This window comes from Eptesicus fuscus, chromosome 7, assembly GCF_027574615.1.
Source record: "Eptesicus fuscus isolate TK198812 chromosome 7, DD_ASM_mEF_20220401, whole genome shotgun sequence".
NCBI lineage: Eukaryota > Metazoa > Chordata > Mammalia > Chiroptera > Vespertilionidae > Eptesicus > Eptesicus fuscus.
In genome coordinates this window covers 33,450,595-33,469,432 of record NC_072479.1, presented here as the reverse complement: position 1 = coordinate 33,469,432, position 18,838 = coordinate 33,450,595, and the positions used below count along the sequence as shown (strand labels likewise).

At 39.7% G+C, this 18,838-nt stretch overlaps 1 protein-coding gene across 7 annotated transcripts in view; it reads right to left on the bottom strand.

The window, feature by feature from the left end:
• The window catches only part of PPP1R12A (protein phosphatase 1 regulatory subunit 12A), a 150,478-nt gene extending 133,914 nt beyond the window's left edge, over nt 1–16,564 (bottom strand). For all 7 annotated transcript variants that reach the window (XR_008556573.1, XM_008143815.3, XM_028148616.2 and 4 more), the window contains exon 1: nt 16,090–16,564. Coding sequence is in view for 6 of the 7 variants with exons in the window: in XM_008143815.3 (XP_008142037.2) it covers nt 16,090–16,326 (237 nt within the window). In the remaining variant the exon portion in view is untranslated. The remainder of the gene's footprint in view (nt 1–16,089) is intronic.
• Between the last annotated feature and the right edge of the window lie 2,274 nt (nt 16,565–18,838).

Sequence of the window (18,838 nt, the reverse complement as noted above, 5' to 3'; positions counted from 1 at the left end):
ATCGACCAGCTGCCTCCTGCACACCCCCCACCGGGGATGTGCCCGCAACCAATGTACATGCCCTTGACCGGAATCGAACCTGGGACCCTTCAGTCCCCAGGCCGATGCTCTATCCACTGAGCCAAACCGGTTTCGGCGCCTGCAACTAACTTTTTGACAGTTAAGTGGTTTTTGAAGAAGAACAATTTATATACTATCAATTCATTTCACACATAAAACAAGCAAACACCTTATCCCCACCTCCACCCCAAGACTGACTATAAATGTCAGGGGAGGTTGAAAAGAGAAAAAGATACCATGTTAATTTTGAGTTAAAGTTTAATATATAATAAGCATTTATTGTTTCATAAGCTGAAATTCAAGTCTAATTATACTTGTTCAAAGTCAAAATGATCCACACAACTTTTTTGTACAACTGCTACTTTTCTCATTAATTGTACAACTTTAAATAGTTTTAAATTTTCAATCAAGTCATAAAAACTCAAAGCAATGCTAGTAATATTTTAAGCAAAGTAATACTAAAATATATTAGCTAAAAGTAAAAATATATATCAAGGTAGAAGTTTCTTAATTATAACTAATATTTTATTTTCCCTGAAAACACCATTTGGTAAGTTTAGATACCAAGAGAAGTTAGAGATTGTTGAATAGATTCTTTATCCATTCAATTCTTAGCAAAAACGTACTCTTACCTCTTATTTTAACCTATGACCTTATTTTCACAGTGCATTATTTCAGGCAATAAAAGTTATTTAGATTGTTATTATTACCACTCCCTTTATTCCTCTACATCAGGTCTATGCTCTAATCCTCCCATACCTCTAAAAAACATATACTCTGCTTTCCCCCACAATATCATAAAAGTAGATTTGGCCGTACTTAGGAGTTCTTAATTTTTCTAAACTGAAAGGTATAGAAAAACAAACACACAATTTTGCAAGAATTTTTATTTCACCAAACTCTAAAACAATCTAACCATCTTTTATCCTGTGGTTTTCCTGTAGCCTCATAAATTGTTTTCCATTTGGTAGTCACACTTCCAGATAACAAAAAAAGACTAAGAAAACGGGCTAAGTCCAAGACAAGATACAACAAACAAATAAAACACACCTCCAAACAAGATTTTAATACATTGTTTATAGTTAGGCCACCCTTCTCGATGCTAGCTCAACATCTTCTATCTATCCTTTAGCATACATTTTATTTTACACTTGTCATTTCTTGTTTACTGTCTGTATCCCCAATATCATTTAAATATACTCTGCTCCTGACCTATAGAGTAAGCACACCAAGTATTTACTAAATGAATGCATGCTGTGAAAAGTTATCCACATTCACCTAGTTTTCCAAACCTGAAATCAAGTGTACACACACCTTTGACTCTTAGTCCCTCAGGCCAATCCATTTACAATTCCTACCAATTTTATTTCGTAAATATCTCTTGAGTTCATCTACTATTTTCCAACTCCACTACTACCATTAAATAACATTACCCATAACTGACAAAAATGTATCTATCTATATTCCCTAGTGCACTGCAAGCTGTGTTAGGGCAGGAATAATGTCTTCTTTGCCATCATACTACAATGAAGAATACCAAGCCTATGCTGGGGTTGGGGGACGGGCAGAATATAATTACAGCCTTTGCCAGTGCCTCAATTTTTAGTGGTGAACACTGATCAAAACATAAGTAATTTCATTCTTTAAAAAAATATAATAGCTTATTGACATATAATTCACACATCATATAATAACTAAGTTCAAGTATATAATTAAAAGAGTTTTAGTATAGTCAGAGATGTACAATCACTACAAAATCACTACAATCAATTTTAGAACATTTTTATCACCCTTAAAAGGAATGTTGAACTTATTAGCAGTCACGCTCCACTTCCCCTCAACACCTTCACCCTTTGGCAACCATTAATCTATCTTCTGTCTCTATAGAATTGCCTATTCTGAACATTTCATATAAATTGGAATCGTACAATATGTGGTCTTTTGTTACTGGTCTCCTTCAGTTAGCCTGTCTTCAAGATTCATCTATGGTGTAGCAAGTGTTGGTTCTTTCTTTCTTTCTTTCTTTCCTTCTTTCCTTCCTTCCTCTCTCTCTCTCTCTCTCTCTCTCTCTCTTTAACCCTTTGCACTCGCTTGCTTTTTTCTTGATTCCTTTATTCTAATGCTAACCGTGTCGAGTCACACTCGACATCCAAGTGCAAAAGGTTAATCCTCACGGGAGGATATGTTTATTGATTTTAGAGGGCGGGAGAAGGAGAGACAGAGAAAACCATCTAACGGTTGCTTCCCATACACACCCAGCTGGGGATCTAACCCACAACCTAGGTATGTGCCCTGACTGGGAATTGAACCCCCAACCTTTTGGTGTACAGGATGATGCTCCAACAAATTGAGCAACCCTGCCAGGGCAGTACTTTGTTTCTTTTTATTGCCCAATAATATTACACTGACTAGAGGCCCGGTACACGAAATTCATGTACGGGGGAGAGGGGTGTCCCTCACCCCAGCCTGCACCCTCTCCAATCTGGGACCCCTCGAGGGATGTCCGACTGCTCGTTTAGGCCCAATCCCAATAGGATCGGGCCTAATAAATGGGCAGTCGGACATCCCTCTCACAATCCAGGACTGCTGGCTCCCAACTGCTAGCCTGTCTGCCTTCCTGATTGCCCCTAACTGCTCCTGCCTGCCAGCCTGATCACCCGCTAACCACTCCCCTGACAGCCTGATTGATGCCTAACTGCTCCCCTGAGCGCCTGTTTGCCCCTAACTGCCCTCCCCTGCAGGCCTGGTCACCCCTAACTGCCCTCCCCTGCAGGCCTGGTACCCCCCAACTGCTCTCCCCTGCAGGTCTGGGTCCCCCGCAACTGCCCTTCCCTGCAGGCCCAGTCGCCCCCAACTTCCCTCCTCTGCCAGCCTGGTCACCCCTAACTGCCCTCCCCTGCAGGCTTGATCGCCCCCAACTGCCCTCCCTTGCAAGCCTGGTCCCTCCCAACTGCCCTCCCCTGCTGGCCTGATCCCTCCCAACTGCCCTCCCCTGCTGGCCATCTGTGGCAGCCATCTCGTGTCCACATGGGGGCAGCCATCTTGTGTGTTGGAGTGATGGTCAATTTGCATATTACTCTTTTTATTAGATAGTATAGAGGCCTGGTGCATGGGTGGGGGCCAGCTGGTTTGCCCTGAAGGGTGTCCCAGATCAGGGCGGGGATTCCCTTGCGGCGTGGGGCAGCCTGGGTGAGGGGCCTGTGGTGGTTTGCAGGCCGGCCACGCCCCCGGAGAGGCCCTGGGATCTGGGATTTATTTATCTTCTATAATTGAAACTTTGTAGCCAAGGCAGGCCAGGGCTGCGGAAGCTTGGCTTCCTCCATCGCTGGGGACAACTCAAGCCTCCTGCTCTCTCCAGCTCTGTGGCTGCCGCCATTTTTGTTGGGATTTATTTATCGTCTATAATTAAAACTTTGTAGCCTTGAGTGGAGGCCTGGGCTGGCCAGGGTGTGCGGAAAGCTTGGCTTCCTCCACTGCTGGGAAACCCAAGCCTCCTGCTCACTCAGCTGCAGCCATCTTGGTTGAGTTAATTTGCATACACACTCCTGATTGGCTGGTGGGCATGGCTTGTGGGAGTAGTGGAGTGATGGTTAATTTGCATATTACTCTTTTATTAGATAGGATTCCAGTGACAATACATACCACATTTTATTTATCCATTCATCAGCTGATAGACAACTGTGTTGTTTGTACTTTCTGCCTATTATGAACAATGCTTCTATAAACATTATTACATTAATGTACATGTTTTCGTGTAGACATGTTTTCAATTCTCATAGATGTATTTTCTACTCACCTAGGAGTAGAAAATAGGCTAGGCTATTAACCTTTTGAGGAACTGTCAGACTGTTTAGAAAGTGGATGCACCATTTTACATTAATTACTACTAGCATTGTAGGAAGATTTAATTTCCCCATACCCTAGTCAATAATTGGTATTATCTGTTGTTCTTATTACAGCCATTCTAGTGGTTGTAGAGTGGTAACTCATTATGGTTTTGATTTGCACTTCCCTGATGGCTAAGTAATTTCATTTTACTGTAAACTCCATGTAGGTAGTGTTGTTATCTGTTTTGCTTTAAAACATATCCCCCCAGCACTTAATAGTGTATGCCACAGAGTAGGCCTTTAATTCTGTTAAATGAGTATCTTGGGGTGGTGACCACACAATACAATATGCAGATGATGTATTACAGAATTATACACCAGAAACCTATATAATGTTATTAACCAATGTCACCCCAATAAATTCAATTTAAAAAATGAATATCTAAAAACTAGTATGAATTTGGGAGTATTTCTTTTGCAGCTGTGCATTAATAGGAGTTACTGACTGTATGTAGGAAGTAAAGGAAAAAATAGAAGATGACCCTGCAATTTTAGTTCATTAAAAGGAAGAATGAATTATGATGTCAAAAATAAGAAGTAGATTATATAAAAAGAACAGGTGACATAAAAAGAAAACAGTTGAAACTATAAGAATGAATGATATGGAAAAGGAAAAATATACATGTAACAAACTTGAAATATTCTTCTCGAAGAAAGAAATAGATTAAAAAAAAAAAAGAAAAAAAGAAAGAGGCATTCAGAGGACAAACAAGGAGGGAGCAGGCTTAATTTGTTAAATTACCTATAACTTAACTTAAACATAACTTTCTCAGGAATGACTTTCCTGACATTCTAGGTTAAATCCTCCTAATAAAAAATTTCATCTCACCATATTCTAACATTTACTAAAATTGTAATTATTTGTTCACACTGCCATTTCCACTAGATTGTATACCACATGCAGGCAGGGACTGGTGCTTTTAGAGATTATAGTACCAGGAATTCTGTAAATAATGATTTATCTATTTGTTGCATGAATGAGTTAATAACTAATTTAAATAAATAACAGCATCATATATCTGTAATATGCAAATACACTGTTTAATATATTCAAAACTTATACAACACTAATTTTATTAATATATATGCACTAAAAAAGTAAAACAGATTTTCCTACGGGTGACTTAGAGAAGAAAGATGACATCATCACATTATGAATATCTATGGTGACTTAGAGAAGAATGATAATATCACATTATGAATGTAACAGATATGTGTCAGCAGGAGTATTTTCAAGGTTAGTCTTCTACACTAGATAGATATACTAGAAACTTTACTGAAAATGTATTTTGGATAAGCAAACATTAAAGCAGCATGTTATTTTAAGCAAAACATGTAAAATTTCTAAAAAGTAATCCTAGCAATACAGTGTCATGAGTGAGCAAAGATGTACATCAGTGATTTTCAACTTTTTTCATCTTATGGCACATTTAAACTACTGAAATTCTATGTCACACCAGAAAATGTATTTTTTACCAATCTGACAAAAAACATAGGTGTAATTTTGATTTATTCACACTGGATGGGTACTATCGTGGTGGCTGTTGTCATTTTCTTTTTTATTTGCCCCTGACTAAACTGTCAGGTAATGCATGTTTTTAAAATTATTGTGGCACATCAGCTGAAAATCACTGATGTACGTATAGTATAATATCCACCAGTAAAAAGAAATTGGAAATATATTAAATATTTATCATCAGACAACTTTGGGATGTATATGTATACTCACACACATATACACAGAGAACAGAGAGATATTTCTAAAAATCTATACTAATAAAAGGGTAATATGCTACTTAGACCGGGAGACCGGACATCTTCCTACCGTCCAACTTCCTTCCGGACAAAGCCATAGTGGTGGGGGCCAAGGCAGAGGCAGTTAGGGGCAATCAGGCCAGCAGGGGAGGGCAATTAGGGGCCATGAGGCTGGTAGGGGAGGGCAGTTGGGAGCCATAAGGCCAGCAGGGGAGGGCAGTTAGGGGCCATGAGGCCGGCAGGGGAGGGCAGGTGGGAGCCATAAGGCCGGCAGAGGAGGGCAGTTGGGGGCCATGAGGCCAGGAGGGGAGGGCAGTTGGTGGCCATCAGGCTGGCAGGGGAGCGGTTAGGCGGCAATCAAGCCTGTAGGCAGGCAAGTGGTTAGGAGCCAGCGGTCCTAGATTGTGAGAGGGATGTCCGACTGCCAGTTTAGGCCCCATCCCTCCCAGTGGGACATCCCCCGAGGGGTCCCAGATTGGAGAGGGTGCAGTCCGGGCTGAGGGACCCCCTCACCCTGGGCATGAATTTCATAATATAAAAAGGTTATAAACTAGAAAATTAAGTACAATTATAGAAAACTATGTTAGATGGAGATGGATAAAATGAATTTACCAAAGTTTTAAATGGGGCTACCTCCAGGCCTGAAAATTTGGATAGCATTTAATTTCTTTTTTTATATTTCTCTTTGATGCTTTAAATATTTTTCTTAATTTTTTTTTAGCTAAAATACATATAGAACAATAAACAAATTTGAAAATAAGTCATGTTTGAAAATAAAATGAAGATGGGAAAGACAAAAAGGTAGAAGGCATTAAAGGCTTAAGAAGTACTTAAGGCACTTTCATGTACAACATCTATACTATCTATACTAATAAAAGGGTAATATGCTAATTAGACAGGATAGACTGGATATCTTCTGGACGTCCTACCAGACAAAGCTGCGGCTGCGAGAGCCGAGGCAAGCTGCCACAGCTGGGAGGACCCATCACAGAGCCCCAGCTGGGTGGGCAGGGCCTCCCTCTGCGCAGCATTGATCACAGAGCCCTGGCAGGGTGGGCAGGGCCTCCATCACAGAGCCTCCGCAGAGTGGGCAGGGGCCTCCCTCTGCTCTGCTAAGGATCCCAAAGCCCCAGCAGGGTGGGCAGGGCCTCCCTGTGGGCAGGGATCAATGGCAGAGCCCAGGCCGGGTGGGCAGGGCCTCCCTGTGGGCAGGGATCAATGGCAGAGCCCAGGCCTGGTGGGCAGGGCCTCCCTGTGGGCAGGGATCAATGGCAGAGCCCAGGCCTGGTGGGCAGGGCCTCCCTGTGGGCAGGGATCAATGGCGGAGCCCAGGCTGGGTGGGAAGGGCCTCCCTATGCTCTGCGATTAATACCAGAGCTCCGGCAGGGTGGGCAGGGCCTCCCTGTGAGGAGGGATCAATGGTGGAGCCCAGGCTGGGTGGTCCCAGACTGTGAGAGGGCGCAGACCGGGCTTAGGGAACACCCTCCCCACCCACCCCCCAGTGCACGAATTTTGTGCACTGGACCTCTAGTAAGATAAATAAAAACACTGAGAAGATCAGAAATTTAAAGACATTTTACTGTAAAAAAATTATGGTTGGAAGAGTTAAATAGCAGTAGCTATTTTCAAAGAAAAAAACCTTGAATATGAGGCAAAGTATTTATGCAGATTATTCCATGTCTTGGAAAGAATATAGAAATTGCTGAAAAAGTCATGTTTTAATCTTTTTAAGAAAAACTGTACAAATTAGGGAAAACAATAGCTCTTAATAAAATACAGTCTTATGATCTGGCAAAAGCAGCATTACATTCTTTTGTGGGAAATACAACATCCACAAAAAAAGATCATGTTCAAATCACAAGCTATAATCTTGAGTTGTTTCATGTAAAATCTAGAAAACACTTGGTTAACATGAAGAAACTCTGAAGCAAACTCAAGCCCAAACAACATAAAAAAGAGTTGACTAAAATTCAAGATGGCTTTTTTATGATCATGCTCCAATATTAGACAATAACACCTAATCACTGATATCCTTTATTAAACCATGATTACCCATGATCTACCTATCCACCATACTTGTCTCCAAATGACTTATCATTTTCAAAATTAAAACACACACACACACACACACACACACACACACACACACACACACAAACCCTAAACACTGAAAATATTCAAAAGAATGTTCTGGAGCTAAAGCTCTAATAGAAGGCTTCCAGAAATGTTCCAAGCAAAAGTATAAATATTGAAATAAGTTTATAGTCATCTAAAATAATTTTGAAGGCAAATAAAATATATATACTTCAGTATGTTTAATACAAAAATAAAGATAATTGGTGTGTGTATGTTTTAACAGTTAATCCAGGAAAATACACTTTCCTACATACTTAATTTCTAAGAGGGTATATCAGTTCACATCTCATAAAATTTCTCCTTTGCCCTTTTCAGGTATTCAAGAAAATGACACAACTTTCTACAGCCGTATGATTTTTTGTTAAGGAACATGTTAAACAAACAAAAAAAGTAATTTCACCTCAAATATGAGTTAATAATCTAGTTAAAGTAATGCTTTTTATTCAGTGAAGCTCTCCCTGCAGAATTTCTCACTCAATGCACATAATGCATTTAAATAGATTACTAAAAAGATGACAGCTGAGGAATGCCTTAATTTCTTTCCATGGTTTCTACCGAATGTCATTTCAGAAATGCCTATATGACACATGACAATGTGGAATGTCTCCACCCATGAAAGAACATTCAAGTCGAGCAAGCACACTTAGGACAGTAGCACAGAGCTCAAATTTGTCTTTTTATGGTTACCCAGCACAACACTGAAAAGATAAACAACCAAAATACTAATAAGGTCAAGAAAATACTGGCATACAGGGATCCATAGTGAAAATGTTATTTAGAAAAAAAAAAAAGTGATTAAAATTGTTAGAAAACATAAATTAGTTTCTAATGCCAGTATACTAGGGATTCCTTTTCTAAACAAATACCCAATGATTTGTTTAAAGAAATTAATTTTTAAAATGTTACATAAACTGAGCAAAATTCTACTTGTACTGGTAATCAGGAATATATTCCATTTCAAAAATAAATCTAAAATCCTGCCAAATTTATATAAGTATTACAAAATTAAGTTTTTGGTATACAATTTTTTATTAGAACATTTTCAATGTTTGTTAGCACTTATATTTACCCACACAAACTGTCATCATTTTGTTTTCTATGAACTCAGTTCTTCACGAGATTAGTCTACTTTGTGTTCAAATTTTTTAAATCAACACTTACTTTGCACCTGCTAAAAAATGCAATTACCAAAGGAATTAAAAAAAAAAAAAAAATCAAAGCCCCTACTTGAAAGAATTAACTCTTTTGTCAGGAGATAAGATATACTAACGAAAGCAGGTAGTGTATACGGGTTTACCTAAAATTTATCTCTTTTCATTAAGACTTAAGAATGTATGTATAAGGCATTTACTGTAAATGAATGTATAAAATGCCTAAAGCAATAATATAAATTATTATTACCATAAAGGAAAATGAAGATGTTTAAAGATTAAACTTCGTTGCTATTGTAACTTCCTCTGAAACTTCCCAAAGCACTTGATCAAATATTCTGCATATAACGTCTAGTTAAACACAATATTGGCAGTCCTTAAAATTTAGGACAGATTCTGATAGTACTTACTACTGCATTTCAATTACCATAGAAAGTTCTTGTAAGTGTTGGCTAGATAAAACAAAAGTAGATGAAGAAAAAATTATATATACTTATGTATTTCATTTCATTCTCTGCTGATTAATGGGGGAAACCTCCAACTACTAATCATCAACCATAATGACTGGAAGACTTAACATTATGAACTTTCTTCATAGTGTTAAGTTTGGGCTTTTAGAACCCAGCTCTGCCATTTATTATCTTAGTAACTTTCATCAAGAAAAAAGGGATGTTCTGAGAATTGAATGAAATATTGGTTGCAAATGTACCTACCATAGTGTTTCACATATAACAAATCTTCAGCAAATGTTCACCAGCCAATTCCACTTCTCAATAAAAGACTGATACATCATGCTATTACATATTTAACCCCATCTTTCAAAGATTTTTATCAAAATCCCAATACTCCATCTTTTCAACATAATTGTTGAACTTTCAAAAGAAAAGTGGGGTAAAGCCCTAGTCGGTTTGGTTCAGTGGATAGAGCGTCGGCCTGCAGACTGAAGGGTCCCAGGTTCGATTCCGGCCAAGGGCACATGCCCGGGTTGCTGGCTCTATCCCCAGTGGGGGTCGTGCAGGAGGCAGCCAATCAATAATTCTCTCTCATCATTGATGTGTCTATCTCTCTCTCCCTCTCCCTTTCTCTCTGAAATCAATAAAAGAAATATATTAAAAAAAATAAAAGTGGGATAAAATGGCAATTATTTTGCAGGCAGAGATGCAATGAAAACAGCAACTTTGGGAAGTGCCAATAAGTAACATGTTACAGCAGTAACAAAACAATGTTGTACATCCCCTCCCAAAATAATTATATATTAAAAATCATCTAGCTAGTTTTTTTTGTTTTTTTTTTTTTAAGTACAGGTACATTTCTTATGTGAACAGTGTTTTGTAAAATATGGTAACAAATGGATAATGAAAAAGTTTCTCTATTCCTTCTAGTGCTTCTACTTGGCTACACTAGAATGCTCAGTCACAGCTTGCAATCACACTGTAGCTGCAGCACATGAAAGATGGTCTTGGTTGTGACACTTCAAAATCAGACCACAAAACTGCTGCCAGGAAGCACAAAGGCAGTAACTGTAGAGAAGGCATTATAACAGCAACAGTGTGGGCACTGATGCCCTACCAACACAACCCATATATGGCTAGGGTTGTCCATTTATTTGCAGGAAGTGAGGGGCCTGTATGGGGTTAGGAGTTTTGTTTGTTTGTTTAGATAGGGTTTTTAAAAAATGGATTTAGGATGATTTCAATAAAAATTTTAAGAGTCATCAGCTTAAAGTGTTATAGCTTCCTAACGAGAATATTATGTAGAGAAAATAATTTAAACTGCCTATTCTTTTAATCACATATTTCAACATTATTTATGAGTGATCCAACAGATTATTCTAAGATCTTACTATCTCCCACCAAAAAAAAAAAAAAAAAAGGGGGGGGGGGCAACTATAAACTCTATATTCAGTTTTAAATAGATGTCTCATATATACCAATTACACGATTGCCTAACAAGAAACTCAGTATCAGCTGCTTCCAGTCTCTTTTCCTTCTGGTTGGAAAACACTTTAAGTAGCCCTATTAGAATACTTTTAAAAAGAGAGTTACATTTCAGATTACAGTCCAGTGAAAACGGATTGGCTGAGAAGATTAAACACTTAAGAAAAGACTGCAACAAAAGTATTCCTTTTAACTGACAAGACGGGAGTCACATATTTTTACAAAGAAGCTTCAAATGGCTTCTTTAGGAGTAAACAAAATTTGTTTAAGGGCAAAAGTATTTAATACTAAACATATTGCAAGTCTGTATTGAAAAGTATAACTTTAGAATTTTAAAATTATAATCACATAGAACATGGATGGATCTATTTCTACTTTGTATTCCTCTATAGGACCTAGTTCAGATCCTTATAAAGAAGGTAGCAAATTAATTAATGACTCAACTGAAATTTTTCTATCACTTAAACAAGATTTAAACAGGTTTAGGATTTTTTAATAGGAAGAAGGTTAATATTAAGAAATGTTAAAAATCACAAGATAATAAAAAAATATGTACAAAAGATCTATACAAAGTTATTCATTTCTTTATAAAAATACAAGTTCTACTAAGTAAAAATACAAGAACAATACTCTACTCTGGATGTGAAGGTTTTAAAGATTGACCTCATGACATACAAACAAACTTCGTATCTACTATACGAGGCAAAAAATACAATTCAATAAATTTTTAGTGAGCACCTACTATGTGCCAGCCTCTGGAAATACAAAATGTGGAGACTGGGTCCTTACAGTCATCCAGAAAAGACAAACTTACAAACACTATTCAGTAAGATCCCTTCTGGCTGGCAAGTGGGTTGAACTTTCAAGAATGAATAGGATTTTGAAAGGCAAAGAAGGATAGAAAGGATATTCTAGTGGCAGAAAAATATGACCACATGCATGGAAATAAAAAAGTAAAGAGTAAAAATTATAACACAATGGAAATATATCAGGTGTAAGTTAAAGAATTTAAATCTGAATTTAAGGAATGACACAAAGTAGTATCGTTAAAAGATTAGTCAGATAGCAATATGAATGCTGGATTGGACCAGGGAGAGAAGATAAGGGGAAAGCAATTAGCTATTACTATACTCTAGGGATAAAAATAATAAAGGCATAAACTAGGTTGATAGTGAGAATGACAAGGAAAAGAATTGATGCAAAGGCAAGTGTGAAGAAGACCGATTAAATATATGAAGACAAGGAAATGAGGAAACAATAATTAAAATGTTTAAAAATTGATCTAATGTCTAAAGCTTCCTAACAAGAATATTATGTAGAGAAAATAATTAAAAGGGCACATTCTTTTAATCACAAAGTGATTTAATGACATTATTAACAGAAACTGGCATCAATGAGAAGAGCAAACTTGGTGAAGAAAGAAAAGTTTAATTTCAGGTTGAAGTGATAAAAGTGGATTATAAAACTAAATTACAATGATAAAAATCCATATTTGAATAAGATCCTTTGAAGAAATCACTAAGGTAAATGTAAATAAAGTACAGTACTCGCCATTCTATGGCAAAAGGATGGACCTCTATTTTACTATATTACAACCTAGATATATTTTTAAATATAAAATCACAATATATTGAATAATAAATCAATACTTCATCATCAGTAGAAAAATGGAAATGAGGGATTGGAGCACTGAAGAAATATGAGAAATGGAAACTGACTTAGAAGCCGCTGGCACAGAGCAAGTAGATAAGATTTTAAGGTAAAAAAACAAAAGGCTATACTAAAAACTACTGGAAGAAATCGCAGTCCTGCCTTTTATGCACACCAATATTAGTAAGAATTGGCAATAAAATATTCTATAGAAAACTCTAATAATTCTCTCCTAAAATCTTTATAAAGTAAACAAGTATAAATGACATAAGTGTAAAACTACCAAGTAGCTATAAAATTAGAGCTGATTATCGCTCACTGTAGAAATGAAAATATACTCTAGACCTCAGTTCTAGAAAATCATACGTTTATATCATTAGTTCCATAAGTTTTCTAGCTATGGGGGAGCGGGCTATTCTAGAGACCAAGATAGCAAATTTGACAAGAAACACCGCTTTTTTTTCCCTTGCAGGCATGACATATTTTCTTTTTTAAATTGATTTTAGAGGAGGATGAAGGGGGGAGAGAGGGAGAGAAAGAGAGAGACAGAGAGAGAAACATCTATGTTAGAGAGATACATGGATCAGTTGCCTCCCGTATTTCTAGGGATGGACCTGGGAACCCAGGTATGTGCCTAACAGGGATTGAACCCATGACCTTACACGGCAGGGGAGCAAGCTCCAACCAACTAAGCCACACTGGCCTGGGCTGCATGGCACATTTCTATACAAAAAGAAGAGCCAAAAACTGATTATCTTTTGTAACTTCTAATGAGAGCACATTTAATCAATTAAGAAACTTTTAAATATATTCTGCTTATATCAAAAAATGGAGGCAAAATATTACACTAAGAAGTATATTTGCGTGTTGTGATATCCCTAAAACTTTTCTCCTAATAGTGAAATTTAGGACACTTGATCAGAACAAGAAAAGTAAATGAATATTCCAAAACATTAACCAATAATTAATCTAGTAAAAACATTTTAAGTATTCTATGATCTTTCTAGAAGCTAAATAAAAAAAACACAACTATTCAAGGACTATTAAACAAATCAGTGGGTCAACTTTAGGTTTTATAATTTAAGTATTTAAAACAAGCGGCAATCAAGAGATCCCTTAAAAGCTTAACATTTTCTTGTAATTCTTTTATTTAAATGAGTTTTATTTATCACCTTTCACTATCTGCAATCTGTTATCCTGAATTCCACAGGCAAACTCCTTGCGCTCACAATCACAATGGGGGAAAAGGTAGAAGAGTTAATAAAGGAGAAATGAGAGTGAAGAAAAGGTAATAAATATTGTAATGCTTAATATTTTAAAGACCTTGGCTTCACTGATTTAAGGAATGTGCAGATAAATTAACAAAAAAAAAATGTTATGCAAATGATTATGTATAAACTTGGAAACTTCTGCTTAACCGCTTGTCAGCTAAAACAAAATACCCAATAAAGACTAAACCTACATAATGCCAAACTAACCACTGAAGTCAGTTATTAGGGAAGACACTGATAAGTCTGATAATTCTTGCACCATGTCCAAATTGAGAGGAAATAAAATAAAATAAAAACTTTGAGAAATCTGTTACATGTTTTTCTCTGCCTACCTAAGCCAATAATATTAGAAAATTTCCTTCACAAATTGGATTCCTCCACAACAGTAATAACTTTACATTTCTATTTGACAATTTTAATGAAACATATTGATGTAAACCATTATCCAACTGTATCCTGACCTCAGGCATACAATAACTGTCTTTCAGAATCAATTCCATATTAAAATGTGTAAATCACACTTGAAAGAAATGTGAAAAGATTCATTGCATATAATTACATTATCATTCTTAACGCCAAACTTATTTTCACTCTCAACACCATGTTTTTAGAATTTAGAATTATGCTATGCCTTAAAATAAACTTCAGCCAAATATATATTACAGACTCTGAATTAATGAAATAGAGAAGGATTTAAAAATCTTGGTATATTTTTACGGGGTGCCACATTCTGAATTCCAGATTTGTCCTGTAATTTGTCAGTCACTTCAGTTCATCCAGTCAACTTTGTAAACAAAGGCTATAAGCCAAGTTTGATATTAGAATTCAATTAAACTTAAAGCAATGGTCATTCATTGAACAGGAAGTAAAAGGAAAAATGCCACCACACACCTCTCTGAAAAAGGCAGCAAGGTAATACACATAAAATATAAAGTCTTAACTTTCAACCTCCCAAACAAGTTTCTGTTACAGTATTAATCTAAATAAAGCTACAATCCATATAACCAAGGCAACTCTGAGACACTGTACAAGTCTTTTCAATGTAAGGGGAAGCTTTACTGTAAAGTCGTTTTCTAGTAACTCCGGAGTTGTCCACTAAGAAAATGGAAAGAGTCTGTCTTGTCACCTATTACCATGACTAAAAATTGTTCTTTTTATGCAGAACTCTACGCGGTTGTGTTGCTTTTGGCCTGTTAAAGGCAAAGGAACATTATCTCTGGATTGCCAATAGTTTCTCCTTATTTGGCTAACATTGAGAGATCCCAATCAGGCTACTATAAAACTTTAACATGCACAAAGCATCCATTTTGAGAAAAGTTTGTGACCAGCTTCCCACCTCCACACACACACACACACACACACACACACACACACACAAATCAGGGCCTGGTAACTGGCTGTGAAAAGAGTGCCCGGTGTTTATTCTTCTCTTTCTAAACCCAGCGCACAACCGGGGACCCGGGGATCCGGGGACCCGGGGCTCCAGGATCTCTGACACCGCGGCCAACTCTTCATTCAATCCTCTCGGGTCCGGCGGCGGGAGGCATGCCCCTGTCAACGCCCCCATACCCGCGCCCTCCCTTTCCGCCGGCGCAGATCGGCTAATTACACCCCGTGTCCCCCTCCCCAGTGACCAAGAGTAATAAAGCAGAAAACAGGAAATCGTCCGCTCAGGGCTCTAGGCTCGGGGCTCTTGATTACTATCATCATCATCATCATCATCATCGTCGTCGTCATCATCATTTGTAATCAAGTCCTACAAAACTACACCAAATTCAATGCCCCTAAATGCCAAAGACGTCCAACTGCCCAGCGTCCCTAACGCGCGCCTGGTTGGTCCTTTGCTTCAGCATCTCCCATCTTTCCCAGAATATCACTGACATCGGGCCCCGGGCACAGCCACACTACACCCACCCCTCTCGGTCTCGATCCCAAATCCCAGAAACACGCCCACATGTGGCCCCGGGGGGCCCCCAGCCGACCACAGTCCCCTTTCCCCTCTGCCCCGGAAATCGGCCGGTTCCAACTCCACCACCGACCGGTCTGAAGGGGCCTCCAGCCCGGCGCCCTCCCGCCGCCAGTCCTCTCTCTCCCTCCCTCCCTCCCTCCCACCCTCCCTCCCTGCTTCCACAGCGGGCAGCCGGCCCTGGCCTCGGGAGGCCCGGAGCGGAGGGGAGGCCCGGCCCCGGCGGGAGCGCGAGGGCCCGCAGGGTCGGAGAACAGGGCGGCGGGGCGCACAGACCTGGTGCAGGGCGGTGAGTCCGTCCACATTGGCGTAATTGATGTCGGCGCCGCGATGCAGCAGCTTGAGCACCTCGTCCGTGTCGCCACTGGAACAAGCAGCCAGGAAGACGGCGCCATCGTCGAACTTCACCTTGGTCTTCTGGCGCTTCACCACGGGAGGCTCGAGGTCCGTCTCGGAGCCGATCCAGCGCTTCAGCTGCTCGTTCCGCTTCTGCTTCGCGTCCGCCATCTTCATCCCCTCTCCTGCCGCCGGGTCTTCTTATCGGGAGGAGGAAGGGGGAGGCGGCGAGGGGAGAGAGGGAAGGCAGGGGGTGTGTGACTGCTTCTGTGAGTGCGGGCCAGAGGCGGGCTGGGAGCCGGGAGGCGACGCTCGAGACGTCCAGTATCCCACAGAGCACTGGGGCGGCGCGCCCGGCCGAGCGGACCTCCCTTTCTAGCCGCGAAGCCCTCCCGCCCCCGGCCGGCCACCCGTCACCGGCGGCCCGAGGAGCGTAACTTCGCGAGATCCGGGCAGGGAGGCGCCCCGCGGCCGGGACGCATGCGCACTCGCCCGCGCCGCCCGCCCCAGGAAGAGAGCTGCCGCGAACTGGCGGGGGCGGCGGCCACCGGAGGGAAGCGGGTGTGGTCCGGCCGCCCGGGCCGCGGGGGCTGGGACCGACCTGAAAGGGCGGGGACAGGGCCGGAAGGTTGGCCTGCCGGGCTGAGGGCTCCTGAGGTTCCGGAGGCCAACCGCCGGGCTGTCAGGGCGGCCCTTACGGGGCGGTTTTGCTTCCAGGGCTGTCACAGCTCTGCCGAGTCGTTTGCTCGGGGCGGGCATTCCTATTGGCTGCGTTATTTGAATGGAGTGGAGGATAGGTTGTGAATCGAGTGCTTTGTGATTTCCCTAAGGAACTCGGGTGAACTCGGACCTGTCGGTATCGATCAGAACTTTCTAAAAGGGGGGTCTGCAGAGCCAGGGGCGTTGGCGGTCCCGACGCCCGGTCTCAGCGAGGGGACGCCTGGTGACAAGGGTTGACCTGCGGTAATTGCGCTGGCTTCCTGCCAGCCTCCGCTATAGAAACGTCTTTCCTCTTTCGCTTGTTTTTTTTTTTTTTTTTTTTTTTTGGTTGGTTTGTTTTTTTTTACTTTGTTTTGTTTTGTTTCTCTTACACGTATTTTGGGTCCTCTTTCTTCACTTTCCTTCAAGGCTTGGAGCCTGGCGTCCGGTGTTACCCACGAGCTTAGCTCAGCTCTGTTACTAGTCCTGACCTTTTAAGGGATTTCTGTTTCTGCTCCATCGCTTTCTAAGGATGGGTAAAGACTCAGCTGCTTCTAGAGTTAAGAAGGAATGTTCATAGTACACAGTTAACTCAACCGGTATTTATTAAATACATACTATGAGCATCGTTCTAGGCACTATTGATCCAATCACGATAGTGACATTTAAACCACCTTTTGAGGTCACGTGTTAAAAAAAGATGTAATTTATCAACACACAAAAGACTTCCTAACTGACTTTATGACACACTACACACGATTTGTAACAAATACTAATGTCTTCATTATTTTTAATTTTTTTCTATTGCAGTTGACATTCAATATTATATTAGTTTCAGGTGTACCGCACAGTGGTTAGACCTTTGTATATGAAGTGATTCCCTACTATAAGTCTAGTACTCATCTGGCACCATACATAGTTATTACAATATTATTGACTGTATTACCTATCGATGCTGTACTTGATATCCGCAGGACTAACTACCAATTTGTACTTCTCAATCCCTTCACTTTAACCTTCCTCCTCTCCCCTCCACCCCCAAATACTACTGTCTTTTGAGCTATTTACAATCTCCACCAATTGATATTCTAAACACTCCACTATTTTCATCTATTTTTCAGAGCATAGAGGCAAAACAAGAAACACTTTACCACTTTGCCATTCACTGAAACTTTAGGGGCCTTCTATTCTGAGTCCCCAAAGAGTTTTTTACTCAGCAACAGGATCAGGATTTCTTCAACAAAGTTTATGCACCTGGACTGTGTCAAGCATTATTCTAGATGTGGCAGATACAGCAGTGAACCATTAAGCTTTTCTTATTCTCCAGTAAACTACATCGAAGCCTATCTTGTTGAGAAACAGAATATTACTAGGATAGTAATAGAACCCGTTAGGATAAAAACATTTCCCCTGAAATATTATAGAAATAGAAAATGCATGTAACATGCATAAAATGCATCAATGGTAATATCAGACCTTTGAATATGATGGTGTTAGGTGATGAAGAATTCTGTTAGTACTAAAATACAAAAATTCCTATTCACTTAAAAGACTCCAGACGACATCTCTTAGAACAAAAGATAAGAATTTGAGGATTGCCTTGTCAGCTACTTTTTCTACCTAGAAAAACAGCTTAGCCTTACTCTTTTCCAAGAATGTTATGTTCTATTTGGTAGCTCTTAAAAGTGCTCTGAGTTATAGATTGGTATATCTCAAGTTTTCATTTGAGCAAGAGTTTGGTGGGAATTATGTTATCTCTATTCAATCACTCCAGGATATAAAATTAACAAAACAAAATAATAGTTCATTAATAAAACGTAAATAGTTAAGTATCAGTTCCCTAAGGCTACCTGTCAAAAAACCACCTGGGCTATTAATGTATGCAAATTTCACCGAGTTTAGCTTTTCTGCACCAGGTCTACTTCCTAGTTCTAGGTTCATCTAATTAGAAGTGCCCTTTTTTTCTTCCCCCTTTGGAGGTACTCTTAAA